Source organism: Pantherophis guttatus, chromosome 2 (assembly GCF_059756535.1).
Source record: "Pantherophis guttatus breed Tessera chromosome 2, ASM5975653v1, whole genome shotgun sequence".
Classification (NCBI taxonomy): domain Eukaryota; kingdom Metazoa; phylum Chordata; class Lepidosauria; order Squamata; family Colubridae; genus Pantherophis; species Pantherophis guttatus.
Genome location: NC_142064.1, coordinates 217,305,497 through 217,323,100, shown reverse-complemented (window position 1 = coordinate 217,323,100; position 17,604 = coordinate 217,305,497). Strand labels below are relative to the sequence as shown.

At 36.7% G+C, this 17,604-nt stretch overlaps 1 protein-coding gene across 4 annotated transcripts in view; it reads right to left on the bottom strand.

Annotated features, from left to right (window-relative positions):
• Positions 1-17,604, bottom strand: part of FBLN2 (fibulin 2) — a 152,255-nt gene that overhangs the window by 58,972 nt on the left and 75,679 nt on the right. For all 4 annotated transcript variants that reach the window (XM_087887810.1, XM_034437732.3, XM_034437740.3 and 1 more), the window contains 2 exons: positions 11,631-11,742; positions 8,767-8,896 (listed from right to left, as the gene is read on the bottom strand). In XM_087887810.1, coding sequence (XP_087743936.1) covers positions 8,767-8,896; positions 11,631-11,742 — 242 coding nt within the window. The remainder of the gene's footprint in view (positions 1-8,766; positions 8,897-11,630; positions 11,743-17,604) is intronic.

Sequence of the window (17,604 nt, the reverse complement as noted above, 5' to 3'; positions counted from 1 at the left end):
GCTGAGTTTTGTCTGTGTGTAGTATAGGTGTGCTATGTAGAACTAAAGTTTTTATAAAAATAGGAATTAAATACTTGGCATTTCATTTTATTTTTCACTTACTGTTTTCTTCATAAGGAGTATTGATTTAATAGTGTTATAAATAAGATAGCAACAAATATAAAACATCAATTTATAACAAAAATATCTATTTATTTTATACTATGGCCGTATTTTATTTATATCTTTATTGAATCAGTATCATATATGTGAAAAAATGGAATTCATTTTCTCAAAAAGGCAAATTGTTTCATTTATCTATATCACAAGGCAAGTTATGATTTGGTTGCTACCTAAAATACTAATTCAGCAACTAAAAACAATTTTGAAAATAATTGGAAATGTTACTTTTTAAAAATTTACCCAGTTAGAAATATACTTGCATAAATACAAGTAAAACAATATACAACAAGCATCATCTTAATGACATCTAAATGTAATGTCTGAATTATTACAATATCAATAACCTATATTCTTCAGTATATATTCTTTCTCTCACCTTATATAATGATATTATTTTATTGATATCTGGTATTTCTTTATTAAATTTCATTTGATATAGAAATTTATTTTACTCTTTTGAGATCTTCCTTTTATTTGATTTTTCTTTCTTTCTTTTTTTTCCTCTAACCATTGATACCACCTTTGCCAGACCAAATAATATTCAGATTCTTCCTTTCCTTGAATTTCCTTAGTGAGTCTATCCATCTCAGCACATTCCATAATTGTAGATACTATTCTACTATTCTTGAGTTGGGACTTCTTCTTGTTTCCAATTTTGTGCATATGCGATTCTTGATGCAGTCAAGATATGTGTTATTAAATATATTATTTCTTTTTCATATTTATGTGTAGGTATTCCTAATAAGTATGTTTCCGGTTTTAATGGTACTTTTTGAGTTGTTATTTGTTCCAATTGCATTTTAATATTGATCCAGAATTGTTTAGCTTTAGGACATGACCACCACATGTGGTAGTATGTTCCTTTTTGTGCTTTACATTTCCAGCAGAGTGAAGCTGTACTGGGAAACATTTTAGAAATCCGTGCTGGTGGTTTATTTATAAATGTATTTTTTGGTTTCTTAAATTAATAAAAGTTTTTTAAAAAAAGAAATATACTTGCATAGATTGCAAAGATGTTAAAAGAATAAAACAGTACATGAAACAAGAATAAATAGCATAAAGACAAAATGTACATAAATATATCTCTTCCCCGAATAAGTTGGCACGTAACGATTTAAAACTGAATTTGAGCAGGAAATATTTAAAACATATTCTGCAGTGGCACAAGAGAGAAATCTTCAGGGATATTATTTCATAAAGTCAATTCACCAGTGGAAATGGGAGTGAGGTGGTTAGGACACCAGGTTGGAAGTTAGCAAGCCCATATTTGGGATCTGAGTGCTGTTGTGTGGCACGGTGAGCTCCTGTCATTGGTTCCAGCTTCTTGGCAAGGACATGAAAGGAGCCACAGGGGTCAGGATTGAGTCAGTCTTTTCTGTCCTATCTAGATTCTAACAACCCCTGGGCACTGGGATACAGCATCAGTATATCTTGTGATGATGATGTTGGAAAATCTCACTCACTGGCTTCATAGAAATGTTAAACAATAATAGAGACAGGACTGACCCTTGTGTGGGCCACCCTGATGTAGGGGCCACCAGGATAGCAATGGCATGTTGGCTTAGCATGTTGAAAAGCATGTTCACGGTGCTTTACAGCCCTCACTAAGTGGTTTACAGAATCGTCATATTGACCTCAACACTCTGGGTCCTCATTTTACCGACCTCGAAAGAATGGAAGGCTGAGTCAACCTTGAGCCAGTGAGAATCAAACTGCTGGCAGTCAGCAGATTCAGCCTGCAATACTTCATTCTAACCACTGTGCCACTAGAGAGGATGACCTCTCTTCCCTCACCACAACTGCTTGAGACTGCCCAGTGAGAAGGAAATAGAACTATTGCAAAACAGTGCTTCCAGTCACAACTTGATAAGGCTGTCCAATAAAATACTGCAGTTAATAGTATCAAAAACTATTGAGCTATATAAAAGGATCAGGAGAGTCATACTATCCGCATCTAGGTCTTGACAGAAGTAAGCACTGAGATTCTGGCAAATCTGAACAACTATATCAGCAAAATGTGGTGCAAATTGGTCTTAATTATTTCTTAATAAAGAGTTGTTCAACCAAAGCAAAGCTATTAGACCAGTGGGTCTCAACCTTCCTAATGCCGCGACCCTTTAATACAGTTCCTCATGTTGTGGTGACCCCCAACTATAAAATTATTGCTAAAATCATTGAAAATATGTGTTTTCAGATGGTCTTAGGCGACCCCTGTGAAAGGGTCATTTGACCCACAAAGGGGTCCCGACCCACAGGTTGAGAACTACTGTATTAGACAATGGCCCTATGACACAACAAGAAAAGAAAAGTAAAAGTGATTCACTTCTCTCATCACCGAATATGAGTGTAAACTTGTGTTTAATCAGATATTTTCTCATCTTTCTCCACTAACACTCTAGGTATCCTTTCTGGTACTTTATTTCCCAGAAGTTCTCAGTAAATTAAAGAGTCTATTAAAAGAGGCCAGCAGAAAGAGATTGCTTGGGGCAATCTTCTCCACAGCTTGGCTTGCCTCTCATTGTCAGTGGCTCATTCAATCAGAACTGCCTACAGAACTGCCTATTATGGATCTCCCCAAGTATCCTTTGGGAACCTGTTGGATCCATCAGGTGCCTAGAGTAGAGCATCTGAATGGCACTTCTGTGGAGGTTGCAGATCACAGACCAGAAAGCAATCAGAACCTGGTCTGAATATTGCAAAGGGAAAATAGAAATCTCTCTCCATATCCAGATCTTACATGAGACACAAACATTATATATGACCACTTACATATGTTAGTACGTACATGGTTGCAGTTTATGAAGATGAGGAAATCTTTTTTTCAGACCCTATGAAGATGAAGCATTGCTTAAGAGGTTGATATACCTTGGTGTCACACAGGCTCAGGACTCTAACTGATGGAAAGGCCAATGCTTGCATATTTATTTATTTATTGGTTCGATTTATATGCCGCCTTCTCCGGAGACTCAGGGTGGTTTACAATGCGTTAAGCAATAGCCTTCATACTTTTGTATATACCTGCTTAGTAGGGCTTTCGGGGGCCCCCTAAGCGGTGTTCTTTTTATACAAAGTCACTTATTGCCCCCACAATCCGGGTCCTCATTTTACCTACCTCGAAAGGATGGAAGGCTGAGTCAACCTTGAGCCTGGTGAGATTTGAACTTGCAGTAATTGCAGGCAGCTGGTGCTATTTAACAGCACTTTAGTCTGCTGCGCCAACAAGGCTCTTTCAAATTTAAGCATTTGAAATGGAATAATTAAATTAAATTGCCCTGGGTCCCAGAATATGTTTTCCTAACAACCACAGAATGATAAATGCTAAGAGAAATACTAAAATGCACTTCATATTGCGAAGTATTATTTAAGAGATAATTAGATATAAATGCATTAGAACAACAAAAATCACTATTTAATCTTTCTTTTTTCTTCATGTATTTTGGATTCCATCATCCTAATCTTCACATCACTGATGTGGGTAGTAGAAACTTATTTTAAGGGCAAAGATGGGAAGGCTACAATAAATCAATATACTAAAGGCTTCATATAATTATCTGACATCTGAGGTACTCCAAATACAAATGAAAGAGAGTTCACTTTTTTATTTCATGCTTAATATATATTTGTATCACAATGACTTCTACTCTAAATCATCATTTCACAGTCAAAAGCAAGAAAAAGCTCCAGGCCCAGACAAGATAACTCCTTGCTTAAAAGTCTGTGCTGACCAGTTGGTCCCCATCTTCACCCGCATCTTCAATAAATCGCTAGAGATGTGCTATGTTCCTTCTTGCTTCAAACACTCTACTATCATCCCAGTGCCAAAGAAACCCACCATCAAGGAACTGAACAACTACAGACCAGTTGCTCTAACATTTGTAGTTATGAAAACCTTTGAAAGGCTAGCGCTGTCTCACCTGAAAACCATCACGGATCCACTGTTAGACCCTCTGCACTTTGCATACTGAGCAAATAGATCAACAGATGATGCTGTTAATATGGCTCTGCACTACATCCTACAACATCTTGAATCTCCAAAGACTATGCCAGGGTCCTCTTTGTAGACTTTAGTTCAGCATTCAACACCATCATTCCATACATTCTTCTAACTAAGCTAAACCAGCTAGCGGTACCTGAACACACTTGTAAATGGATCATAAGCTTCCTAACAGACAGGAAGCATCAGGTGAAGCTAAGCAGAATCACATCAGATATCTGTACAATTAGCACAGAGGCCTCACAAGACTGTGTGCTCTCCCCACTTCTCTTCTCTCTATATACCAATGACTTCATCTCAAATGATTCATCCGTTAAACTACTGAAGTTCGCAGATGACACAACAGTGTCAGTCTCATTTGAGACAATGATGACCCGCATACAGACGGGAGGTTGAACAACTAGCTCGTGGTGCGACCAGAGCAATCTGGAACAGAACACACTCAAAACCGTAGAAATGGTGGTGGATTTTAGGAGAAACCTTCCCATTCTACCACCTCTTAAATACTAGACGGCATAGTATCAACAGTAGAGACCTTCAAATTTCTAGGTTCTATCATATCTCACGACTTAAAATGGACACCTAACATCAAAAACGTCATCAAAAAAGCACAACAAAGCTTTCTGCATTCAATATTCCAGCCTTTTTCCTTCCAAACCAATCACTTGTTAAAGTTAAAGCTGCTGCATCATAATATAACTTTGATCTTGAATTTGGATGGCATGCCTACTTATTTTATGATGACAAAGTTGATAAAGTATTTAAAAGCCATATACTTAGAGACTCTTTGATGAGAGTTTGGAAGAAGCACCGATTCAAATGGGATTATAAAATACCGCTATGGCTGGATCTTGGTCATATTTTGTGGAATACAAATATAATGTCACTCGGGGGGTTTTTATACAAAGAGGTTCTTTTTACAGATGCGGGCAGATGGCAGCTGAAGACATTGCAGACACTGTTGGACGAAGGGATTAATCTAACTTGGTTACAATATAATCAATTACAATTGAGATGGAAAGAGGACCAAAAAACTGGTATTATGTTGCACGAGGAAGAATTGGTTAGACATATAAAAGAGAAAGGTCCAATGCATATCAAAAGGCTTTATAATGTTTTGTTAGAAAGGGATTCAGAAACTGAATTAGTTAAAGATTGTATGATTAAGTGGGCACAAAATTTTGAAGAACCAGTGATGTTGGAAACATGGGAAAAAATTTGGGTTCAGAATGTTAAATTTACTCAGTCGCAGAATTTGAGGGAAAATTTCTATAAAATGTTTTATAGATGGCATTTAGATCCCAAAAAGTTGTCATGTATGTACCCTAATGTTCAGCCAAAATGTTGGAGATGTGAATGTTTGGATGCTACGTATTATCATGTTTGGTGGACCTGTAGGAAAGTTAAGGCTTTTTGGATAAAAATCTGGTGGGTCATGCAGAATGTTTTGAAGAAAAAAATTCAATTCTCTCCACAATTGTTTTTATTGGGTATAGTTAAGGGTTTTACATTGGGTGAAACAAAACTGATATTGTATATGATAACAGCAGCAAGATTGTTGATAGGTAAATATTGGAAAAATGAAGCTTTGCCCACTATTGAGGAATGGACTTTGAAGATGGCCAGTTTTGCAGAGATGGCGAAGATTTCAGCATACTTAAAAGATTGTTCACAAGAGACTTATGAATGGGAATGGAAAAAGTGGATAGAATATGTTCAGAACAAATATCAAACTAGAAAGTATCAAATAGCTTTTATTTGAAAATAATGTATTAGAAATATTTTAATGTAATGAGGGTAAAAAGAAAAATTATAAAGGGGAGGGAGGGGTTCAAGTTTTTACATAAGTTTTATATTAAGTGTTTTTTTTTTAATTTTTTTTTACCAGATATGAGTATAATATAGGGAAGTCTGGGGGGAGGGGAGGGTTAGGGAGGTTGGGAAGTTTGGGGTGGGTGGTGGTGGTGGGGAAAGGGGTGAAAATGTAATTGTAAAACTTTTGCAATAAAAAAAAAAAAAGCACAACAAAGAATGTTATTTCTGCGCCAACTCAGGAAGCTCAAACTGCCCAAGGAGCTGCTGATACAGTTCTACAGAGGAATTACTGAGTCTGTCATCTGCACCTCTATAACTGTCTGGTTTGGTTCTGCAACCCAACAAGATAGACACAGACTTCAGAGGATAATTAGAACTGCAGAAAAAACAATTACTACCAACCTGCATTCCATTGAGGAACTGTATACTGCACGAATCAAAAAGAGGGCTGTGAAAATATTTACAGACCCCTCGCATCCTAGACATAAATAGTTTCAACTCCTACCCTCAAAACGACGCTATAGAGCATTGCACATCAGAACAACTAGACACCCCGAACGCCATCACTCTGCTAAACAAATAATTCTCTCAACACTGTCAAACTAGTTACTAAGTCTGCATTACTATTAATCTTCTCATCATTCCTATCACCCATCTCCTCCCACTTATGGCTGTATGACTAACCTTGTTGCTGGTATCCTTAAGATTTATATTGACTGTTTCCCTATGACTATCATTAAGTGTTGTACCTTATGTACCCGAGAGCGTATGCACTAAGACAAATTCTTTGTGTGTCCAATCACACTTGGCCAATAAAAAATTCTATTCTATTCTATTCTATTCTATTCTATTCTATTCTATTCTATTCTATTCTATTCTATTCTATTCTATTCTATTCTATTCAATTCTATTCTATTCTATTCTATTCTATTCTATTCTATTCTAGGCATCCATCCATAACCACCATAATCTCAAATAGGCAAAACATGCATTGTGACCATAGCACAGCCCCACTCTTTCAGACTTGCATCAGGACATCACACTCACATACATCAAAGATGGAGCTTCCATTCTAAGGTCACAAAGCACATTTCATCCTTGGCCCCATATGGATATCTATAGCTTTACTATTTGTTCATGTTTCAGAAAACATTAAATAATATTTTCAATAAATCATTCAGTAATTACAGCTTGAATTGCCCCATGAACCAGTGTATATAAATTTCATTCTGATAAATGTATTTGCAAGATATTTGGATATTACCTAATGAGGCAGAGTTAATGCATATCTTGATAAGGCTATGCAAAATATATTTGTGAGAATCAAATGACTAAATATACTGTCAGAATAAAAATATCCTACTTTGGACACATTATGCAAAGCCCTAGCTCTCCCAAACAGGCTCTAACATTGAGAAAGGTGAAATGAAGGAAAAAGGAAGATAACCAGCAGCCAGGTGGATGGACTCAATAAAAGTAACAATAAGTACACCATTGCAAAGTATTAGGGACCAGGGACAGGATCCTGATGGGAAAAAAATCTACCTGTGTTTTCCCAAAAATAAGACCTAGTCTTATTTTCTTTGGGGCACCGAAATAAGCACTAGGACTTATTTTTGGGGATGTCTTACTTTTTCTCATGTATGGGAAGCCCATATTCTGCTTGTTTTGTGGTGGGGCAGGAGGCCGCATGGTGTTCAAGTGCTGCTGTCACAAGGCAAGGGGTGGAGCTGCCCCACATGCCCTGCACCAGCTTACCTCAGGGCTCCCACAGCCAGACCACCCATGCCCGACACCTGCCTTGCCTCATAGCAGCGGCTCTGGCAGCCCTGTCTAGCAGAACACCATGTGGCCGCTGGCCCACTTCTGCTTGCTCACAATCCCAATGGAACAGGAGGCCAAGCAACATACCAGTGCCGCAACCAAAAGGCAGCTGTCAGAGCTTGGATGGCCTGGCTGTGGGGGCCCTAAGATAAGTCAGTGTGGGGCATGTGGGGAAGCTCCACCTCCCTCCACCTGACCTCATGTCAGTGGCACCACAAGCAACCAGACAGAATGGACAGACGGGCAGCTGCACAGGCAATTAAGTGGGGCTTATTTCAAGGGTAGGGCTTATATTAGCCACATGCGTTAAAAGCGTCACAGGGTTTATTTTCCGGATAGGTCTTATTTTGGGGAAAACAGGGTAAATGGTCACTAAGAGTCAACACCAACTGTAATCAATCAAAATTATTCTGTGCTCAGTATTAATTTTGAAATCTTAAATATGGTTAAGATCTGGAAGAAAAGGTTTCACATGTAAGGAGTCAGACCTTGATTTGCAGAAACTAAGCTGTATTGCAGATTTTGCCAGACACCACCTTTACAAAGAATAATATAATCAGATAAAATATTTTTAAAGTTTAAATTAGTTTAATTGCTCGGTTTACTTTTAAGCCAATATATATGTCTAACCACACATGGAACTCAACAATTTATCTATAATGTGATCATTTTTTTTAAAAAAAAAATCCTGTCATGCTGTTAACTATAATAGTGGAGACAGACTGCTTAAGCAAAGCGCTAATGAAATTCTTATCAGCTAGATAAATTGTACATCTGGCCTAAGCTCTGAAATAGAGGCTAACAGCCAAACTGCTTAGCTAAGTAACTTTTTAAAATCATTTCCTACCCATGATGCTCTGCAATTGAGTAAAATTCAGGATATATATATATATATTTAAATTTAAAATGGTACAAGCGTAAGCTGGTTTGTATTAGCAAGGATGCCACAAAGATTCAGCAGAATATCTTGCCTTATAAAATGATCCTCCACAGGTATCGCTTTCATCTGATCCACATAAATCACCTTCTCTGGCAGCAATCATGCCAGCAATGCAGCTATTCTCCTTTAAATACGAGACACAGCACTGCTTTTGAGCAATTCTGCAACAAATAAAAAAAATATACTGCTTTCATGAGACAGGCTGCTACTGGCAAATACTCTTACACAGTGAAGATGGAAGGCATAGGATACAAGCAGTATAGGTTTAAAATATGTCATCTCAAATTTAAATGAATATTTATACCAAGTCTTACAACTGGCAGTTTCTATTTATATCATTTTGCTTAACATAAACTACCTAGCAGGTGGTTAGACTTCTCTGAATAAATAGAACAGAGCACAACCACAGAAATTTGTACCTAAATGGTGCAGGAAGATGTTATATATGAGTCAGTACAATCAATTTTGGGGGGGAATCAAGTTTTATTGGTTCCCCCCCCAATGCACACCCACATATTTTATGAAACAGAGTATTGACCATATCATATCTTATACAACTTATCATATCCAAATATATTTTACTTAGTTACAATTTCTGCCAAAGTGTTCTTTTTCCATATTTTTTATGAGTCAGTACAATCAAATTTGTGTCTTGCTTTAGGCATAAAAATGCCAGTGGTTAGCACTAAAAATGGAGAAGAAATCAAACCTATACAAAACTACTGAGTTTGGAAGATATAACTCCTTATATCTCCTTAAGCTATAACCCAAACATGTACCATTTACATTTTATGATAAAGCTCATAGATACGAAAAAGAGCAGAAAAAAATGATACATTCAAGGACTCCATTTTAGATAATGTTTTCCCACAGAGCTGTAAAATCATCCATGTAAAGGAAGTGAGATAGCTTGGCAGATGTTTGTGAGGTTTGAATGGCCCGACTTGTTCAGGATTTTTGACAGAGGAATCGGTACAATGACAAACAACAATGACAACAATAGATGCTAATTAATTAAAACTATTTGCTGTGTAAATAGGGTGAAAATGTCCATGAAGAAAATATATCTGGGGCTGAAAATCAGAAGTATAAAGCTCAAAAACTCAAAGAAAAAAAGAAATAAGGAAGTGCCTTTTTGAAATTTCTAATAAAATTGGAAGATGAGCCAAAACATAAAGGGTGCCAGGTGGTCATTTTGCCTAGGGCAACCAAATGTCTAGAGCCTGACTGCTAGCCATCTCCAATGGCTACAACAACCTTGATCTTCTTTAGGCTGAATTGAATTTTTCTGTCTCTGAAAATCTGAGCCAACTAGATAGTTCCCATGTCCTGTCAATCTCCTCCCTGGATAGCAATTTGTATGCCAAAATCATCCTGGAATCTGTGTTTGTTCAGCAGCCCAAGACTGCCAAATGGCATCTTTATTCACGAGTCATTTTATTTCTTCTTCCCTTCAAAGCTCAACACAGCTAACTCCCTGCCAGATTCTTAACCCCTGAAACTGTTTGTGTGTCCCAAGCTCTTTTCCTACCTCCCGTTATCACAAATAGTTTGTATGGTTGGAAGATCACATGACAGAATGGCAGATGGTATTTATTCTCTCCATTCTGTCATAGTACTGAGTGCCATGTTTTTATCACAAGACACGTTCTTCTGCAAAGTCACAATATAAAGACTAGCTATGTTTTAATGTAAATTATGTTACAGTGAGCTGCTTTGAAATTAACAGAATTTGAGGAGCAGGCATTCAGCCTGACACTGGCATATGAAATGAAAATAAAGATCCATTAAAATACTACACCTCTTTTACTAGGGCAACATTTTAAATGTGAACTTCAACAATTTAATTTAATCCCATTGTGCTAGACTGTGGTGTTTTGTTTTGTTTTGTCTCTTCACAGCTAGAATAATTAGATTTCTTTTTCTTTACTGAAATACCTCTATTGTTTTAGATCAAGAGTTCTGTTCCTTCATATATATTCATATGAAATATATTTACTGTATATGTGTATATGTGCGTATCAGAGGTGGGTTTCAGCAGGTTCTGACCAGTTCTGGAGAACCGGTAGTGGGAATTTTGAGTTCGGAGAACCGGTAGTAAAAATTCTGACTGGCCCTGCCCCCATCTATTCTCTGCCTCCCAAGTCCCAGCTGATCGGGAGGAAATGGGATTTTGCAGTAACCTTCCCCTGGAGTGGGGTGGGAATGGATATTTTACAGTATCCTTCCCCTGCCACGCCCACCAAGCCACAGCCACCAAAGCATGCCATGCCCACCAAGCCACACCCCAGAACCGGTGGTGTATGTATGTATGTATGTATGTATGTATGTATGTATGTATGTATGTATGTTGGAAGGAAGGACATTTGAGTGGCTCAGCAAATAGCATAGACATTTGAGTGGCCCAGCGTGTCCCTGAGAAGACTGTTTGCTAGCAGGGTGGCACAGGGAGCCATCAAACTCTCTCCATTTCAGGGACGCCTTTTTAAAATTTGCACAAAAGGATCCTGTGCCTTCACATGACAGCTAGTATGTTGTAAAGGATAAGATGCAGATGGTTGCATAGGGGGAAAAAAAACATTATTCATGGAGATTTGACAATGCACAATCCTCTTCCAGAGTTATCATAATATGATGTGGACAGATTTGAGAAATCTGGGATGTTTAGAGTATAACATTTAAGTATATCTGCCACATTAAACCCAAATATCATTAGAAAATATCTGAAAAGCTTCATAATAATAATCTAAACAATATATCTGACAGTAGTGTCACCTAGTATCAACCTGACATAAAGAATAGCAAGTTGATTACATTATAGGGTGCAGGATATTTGTAAACTCAAATTTTTGTGCTTGGGGTTTTGCTTTGTTTTTAAACTTTTATTTTACTTACCTGCAAATATCACCACTTGTTCCACTTATTGGAATTTCCATACATTCATTGTTATCAATAGCCCATTGTTGTCCAGCAGCACAGCAAGTTTCAATTAAATCTTTTGTTGAATCTGAAAAATAGCAGTTATATAGTTACATGAAAAATGTTTGGGATATCAGAGCAGATTGATAACACCTGTAACAAAATATGATTGTTTGGGGTACCATTGTAAAGGATTCTGGACATTCGTTTCTATTCCCCTTCCTCCATCCTAGATTTCTTGGATGTAATAATCCTTCTGTAAACAATTAGAATTCCAAGAACCCTGAACATGCTCAATGAACATTGGGCTTTTTTATGTATATATGTTTGGAAAAACACTTACCTAGCCTATATCATAGATATCATGGTAAAGAATATCAATGGAATCAGTAATTCTTTATAAAGTATTTCTCCCAATAATGAGAGAACTTCTTAGAAAAGAACCTCTTAGTTGATCTTAATACTTGGATGAGTGGAACGCTCTCAAATTATTGAGGTTCTATATTAACACTTTGAATTAAGATTGGAAGCTTGGACTTCTATTCCCTCCCCAAACTTAAAACTATTTTGGAATCTTTGAAAATTTAGGATTTTCAAGTCTACTAATACCATTCTCTTATGTGTGAACACAGTGCCAGATAATTATGAAAGCTTCTCAATAATTAGATTGAATCTGATTCTTTTTTCCTCTTGCTCCCCAAATGATGAACTCTAAAGATGGCTAGTGCAGATTCCCAATGATATATGTCAGTAGACTTTAACAATATGATTTAGGCTTCAATCATTGCACCAATTCTAGAAAACAAACCTTTGTCAGCCCTGGAAGCCATCTTTACTTTTGAATCTTCAGGGCTACCACACTTAGTCTGGGGAAAATGGGAGGGGGGGTTGCATGGAGTTGGTAGAAGTATTTAGCCATAACAATGTTCTTTTCTCTGGGAGTCAAGGACGTTCAACCTGCACCTGGATTGGCGTGACTGGGAGGCATTTCCAATTGGGACAGTGGATTGATTGGACCATGTGATGGACATGTGGGTACAGGGGAAGGACTTTGACTTTCCTTTGGGTGGGGAAAACCTGGGAGCTTTCAGATTCGGGGTTTTCCCAGATGTGCCAATATGACATCTCTAATAAAATTGAATTTTGAGGAATTGCTGGTCTTGGAGTCTTCATTGGTTGGGGGGGTGTTACTTGGAACCCAGACCAATATGGAACCCATATTGAAAATGTCTAATTTCTAAATAGTCACAGCATCACTCTCCCGTTCTAAAATGGTACTATCCACTCACAAGAAATAGGGATCAGCAAGCTTATGAAAACATCAGTATTTCAAAAACAATTTTTATATGGAAATAGATTCCAAATGAACATAGTGAGAATCATGTGCAGTGACCACAGAATATTGGCTGACTGCTGAACAAGGGAAGGAACAAAAATGCACAGAGGGGAGATGAAATATTATATCCTAGAAAAAGGATGAAAGCCCTCCATACAGTCTGTATTTTGTTTTAGACTCCATTTAGATGTAGTACGTACTACACACGGTATGTAATAGCTAAGGTATTAGACTAAGACTGAAGAGAACCATTTTAAGTTCATACTCAGGTACAGAAACTCACCAGATGCTTTTTGGAGTATAACTTAATCTTTCAGCCCAACCTGTCTCAGAGGATTGAAACAGTGGGGATAAAATTGGACAAAGAAATACCATATGAAACTGCCTTGAAAAATAGGATGAAAATTAGAATTGAAATCTAATAAAGCCTTTGACTTTTTTAGTCAACACATTTTTACAGTACACCTGCCATTCCCTGCCCCCTCTAAAACAAGGTTGCACATTCATTTCCATCTACATAGACTTCCAATAGTGTTTTCCTAATAGTGCTTGGAAAACACTACTTCTGACAACACACAAGAAAAGAAATTATGCCACAGTAGACAGTATTGTCAATGGTAGCACAAGAAATATTTCAGATTCAAAACTTTCTAAAAGCAACCTTTTTAAAATCTGACCCCCCCCCCCCCAAAAAAAAGAATCAATCTATATCAGAGGTGGTATTCAGTTGGTTCTGATCAGTTCTGGAGAACCGGTAGTGGAAATTTTGAGTAGTTTGGAGAACTGGTAAATACCACCTCTGACTGGTCCTGCCTCGATCTATTCTCTGCCTCCTGAGTCCCAGCTGATCAGGAGGAAATGGGGATTTTGCATTAGCCTTCCTGGAGTGGGGAGGGAATGGAGATTTTACAGTATCTTTCCCCTGCTATGCCCACCAAGCCATGTCCACCAAACCACGCCATGCCCACCAAGCCACGCTCACAGAACCGGTAGTATTTTTTTTTTTAATTTGATTTATATGCCGCCCTTCTCCGAAGACTCAGGGCGGCTTACAATGTGCTCAGCAATAGCCTTCATCCTTTTGTATATTTATACAAAGTCATCTTATTGCCCCCACAACTGGGTCCTCAATTTACCTACCTTAGAAAGGATGGAAGGCTGAATCAACCTTGAACCTTTTAATCCCACCACTGATCTATATGATTGAAGAACAGTGATTTTTTTTCTCAAGAATGGTTTTATTTGCAAAATGACCTAGAAAGTTTCACAAATTCTTTAAAGCATATTTTTGAAGCTTTCTAGGTCATTTTACAAATAAAACCTAGTTGAATTAACCTGTTTTACCTAATGATATGAATAAAAATGTATTATACTGACCCAATATTGTCCAACTATTTAAGAATGGTTTGTCTTTTTTTAAATCATTGTCCAAAAATATTACATAAGGCATCACTGTCAAATATTAGTTGAAAAGGAAATTCTCTTGGGGTGATGAAGTCCTCTAATTTGATAAAGTCTGAACTTTGCTGATCTATAGACTTTCTGTGCTCAATACAGAAGGTTAATAGGATATATATTAAGTAGTTTATGGTCCATAATTTGAGGCATACTAAATTAGCTGTCCAGTTGCAGAAATGCATGGAGCTGATGAGCCACTCAAGAGTTCAATCTATCAGCAAAACAGATATAAATGCCATATTAACATCGAAGGTAAGCCAAGATAGGTACATGCACAAAATATAAATGAGGTATTAATGAAAGGCTAATTAGTGTCACCAAGTAGAACAAATTACAGTTGACAAACACTCATTCACATATATTTTGTTGCCGAAGAATGCCGAAATTATTCTAAATATTCTATAGCATTATTGTCTGAAACCATAGGATACCTAGGTTTAAAAAACATAGCCATATAGTCACTGATAAATTTGCTCCTAGTGCTAGATTTCATCAAAATAATAGCATTTTAAAAAATTCCTACAGTTTTAATTTGTGCTCCAAAGGAAAATCTGGAAAGAGAATAGAAAAAATGTATGTTCTGAATTTGACACGTACAGTTTATGAAAAATAAAAGATAATGATAAAGTAGCAGATAATCAAATTTCCCCCCTCTCTGAATGAAAGCCATGATCCAGATGAAGGTCCTTCTGCACATACTTATAAATAAAATGGAAAGGGCAAGGACTGATTAGATCTACTCTAAAATGGACTATTGTGATGGGAGATATCTGGAATAAGTGAAATTTATCTGAAATAAGTGAAAACATTTTAATTGGTTTAGGAATTAAGGAAGAATTTGAAAAAAAAATAGAAAGCAGAATCAGAAAGATGCTTACATTACCTTGTCTAATTTATTGCTATGAAAATATTCTACTCTAAACTTTCTCCGAAATGGAATATTGTGACGGGAGATATTACTTGATGTGAGGCCAGAGAAAGAGGACCAAGAATGTTTAAATAATCCTGATGACCATATCATTTTTGTTCCCACACTGGATTTTTTATTTTCATTCTGAAGTCAAACACAGTACACACAGAACAAAAATGTGTTACCTAAGGCTTACTTTTCTAAGTTTAAGATTAACATTATTGAATTAAGATGGATCTTTTCCCTCATTAGACTATTCATCTTCCACTGTGATGCAGAAAACTGAACATCATATAGGCAACAGACATGGAATAGGTGGAGGAAGGAATAGTAGGTATTTTCACCACCTTGAGTTATTGATAAAAATAATAAAGGTGGGATACATATAAATGAATGAATAAAATCACATCCAAATCCTGAAGTCAAATCTGACTGGATTTCTTCTTCAAACACCAGGTAATTCTAATGTTCAAGTATTTGAATCAAACACTGAAATTTAGGGACATTGCAAAATTTGATGGCCTAATAATTGATTATAGCTGTCAGGTTTCGATGTCAGCACTTCAAACTACATTCATTCCAGTGCTGACAATAGCTTTGTAAAGATCTCTGATCAATAACCCTTAATTAAAGATAACTATTGGACACACCCTCAAAATTTTCTTAACAATACCATGAAAATGAATTGTTATTGTCAGTCTTCTTCTAGGATATGCTTTTGACTTTCTAGTCCAAAAGCATATCCCATCTTCTTGGTGGTTTCTCACCCAAATGTTAACTAGGCCTGAATTTTTTAGCTTCTGGGATCAGCTTAAATCACTAGGTGTTACTTTCTAGTTGAAAGATCACAACCTGGTACTGAAATAATTAAATTGTAGATGATTCTAGCATGAAGTGCTATATGAACAACACAATGAAGTGACTGGACAAATACAAATGCTTAACATCTGTTATATTCAAAGAATAATTGATTGAAATTGTAGAACATCCCCACAAGAGAGGAATAGTTCAAACAAATCAGATAGTTTAGTCTGTCAGTGGCCCTGGTCTGAATTGTGTCTAGAGAGAGTTTTCCTTGATATTTCATTCCATTTATTATCTGATCTTCCAAATCTTCAGTGATGATATTCCCCATCTATTTGTAAGCAACTGCTATTATAACCTGTATCTCATGTTTTTTAAATTGTATAACTAACTTTGAAGAGCTTCAACATTTTAGAAATTTGAGTTTGAGATTCTGATAACATTTTATGGATGCTTTCACAAATCAGCCATCAGGAACATAACCAATTGCAAAGTACCACTTTCATAAAATGCTAGCTACACTTATTCTACTGGCATCTTCCAGTCCTACATGATCCATACAAACTTGCCAGACTTTGTCCTTTAGGCAGGTGGGCATACTTCCAGAGAAAGCCTTGATCTGTAGTTATTCATTCTTGGTTATTTTTTAAAGGCAAAGTTCTAGAATCCATGTGGGATTCAAAGTCATTCTTGAGTATAAAGTTAATGTTGGTTGGCACTACATTTTGCAACATATAGGATCCTGGGCACCAAATTCAAGATTACAGGCTTAACATGAAGGCAAAATGACAAATACCTTGGTTTGAACTTTGCGTATGTAGCCCCAATTACACATATAAATATTTATGTACCAATTTCCTTTTCACATTTTTTTCGCCCTTTTTGTAAATTTCTTGTGGTATATCCTTCAAAATTCATGCTTTCATACATTGCTTCCTCCTAGAATCAATCTTTTAGATCTTTGCTCTGTTTCCAGTAATAGGATCTTCTAAATTAATCTCTGTTCAATAAATAATTCATCTATGCTTAGCTTTTTAAATTTAAAATCTGGAGTGCCAAAATGGGACAAATAGATGTATCTCCTTATCTCATGTGCAGAATAGAATAAGCATCAGGCTGTATTATTTGATTGACTTTCTTCCTAAAACAAATGAACATTTAATATTCTCTTGGACTATAGCAATGAATACTTTGAATTATCTGGGACAGAAGTCAGCTAATTTAGATACCGTATTTTTCAGAGTATAAGATGCACTGGAGTATAAAACGCAGCTTAGTTTTTGGGAAGAAAAACAAGGGGGAAAAATCTCCCTACCAGATATTCATTTGGCTAGGGTCCTTAGTCTGGTCAGCTTCAGCATATTAGTTTGCTGGTTTTTTTATCCCCTGCTTGGTGATTAAAAATCAGCTTCTAAGGCACAGCTGAGAGGAAGCAGCAATGA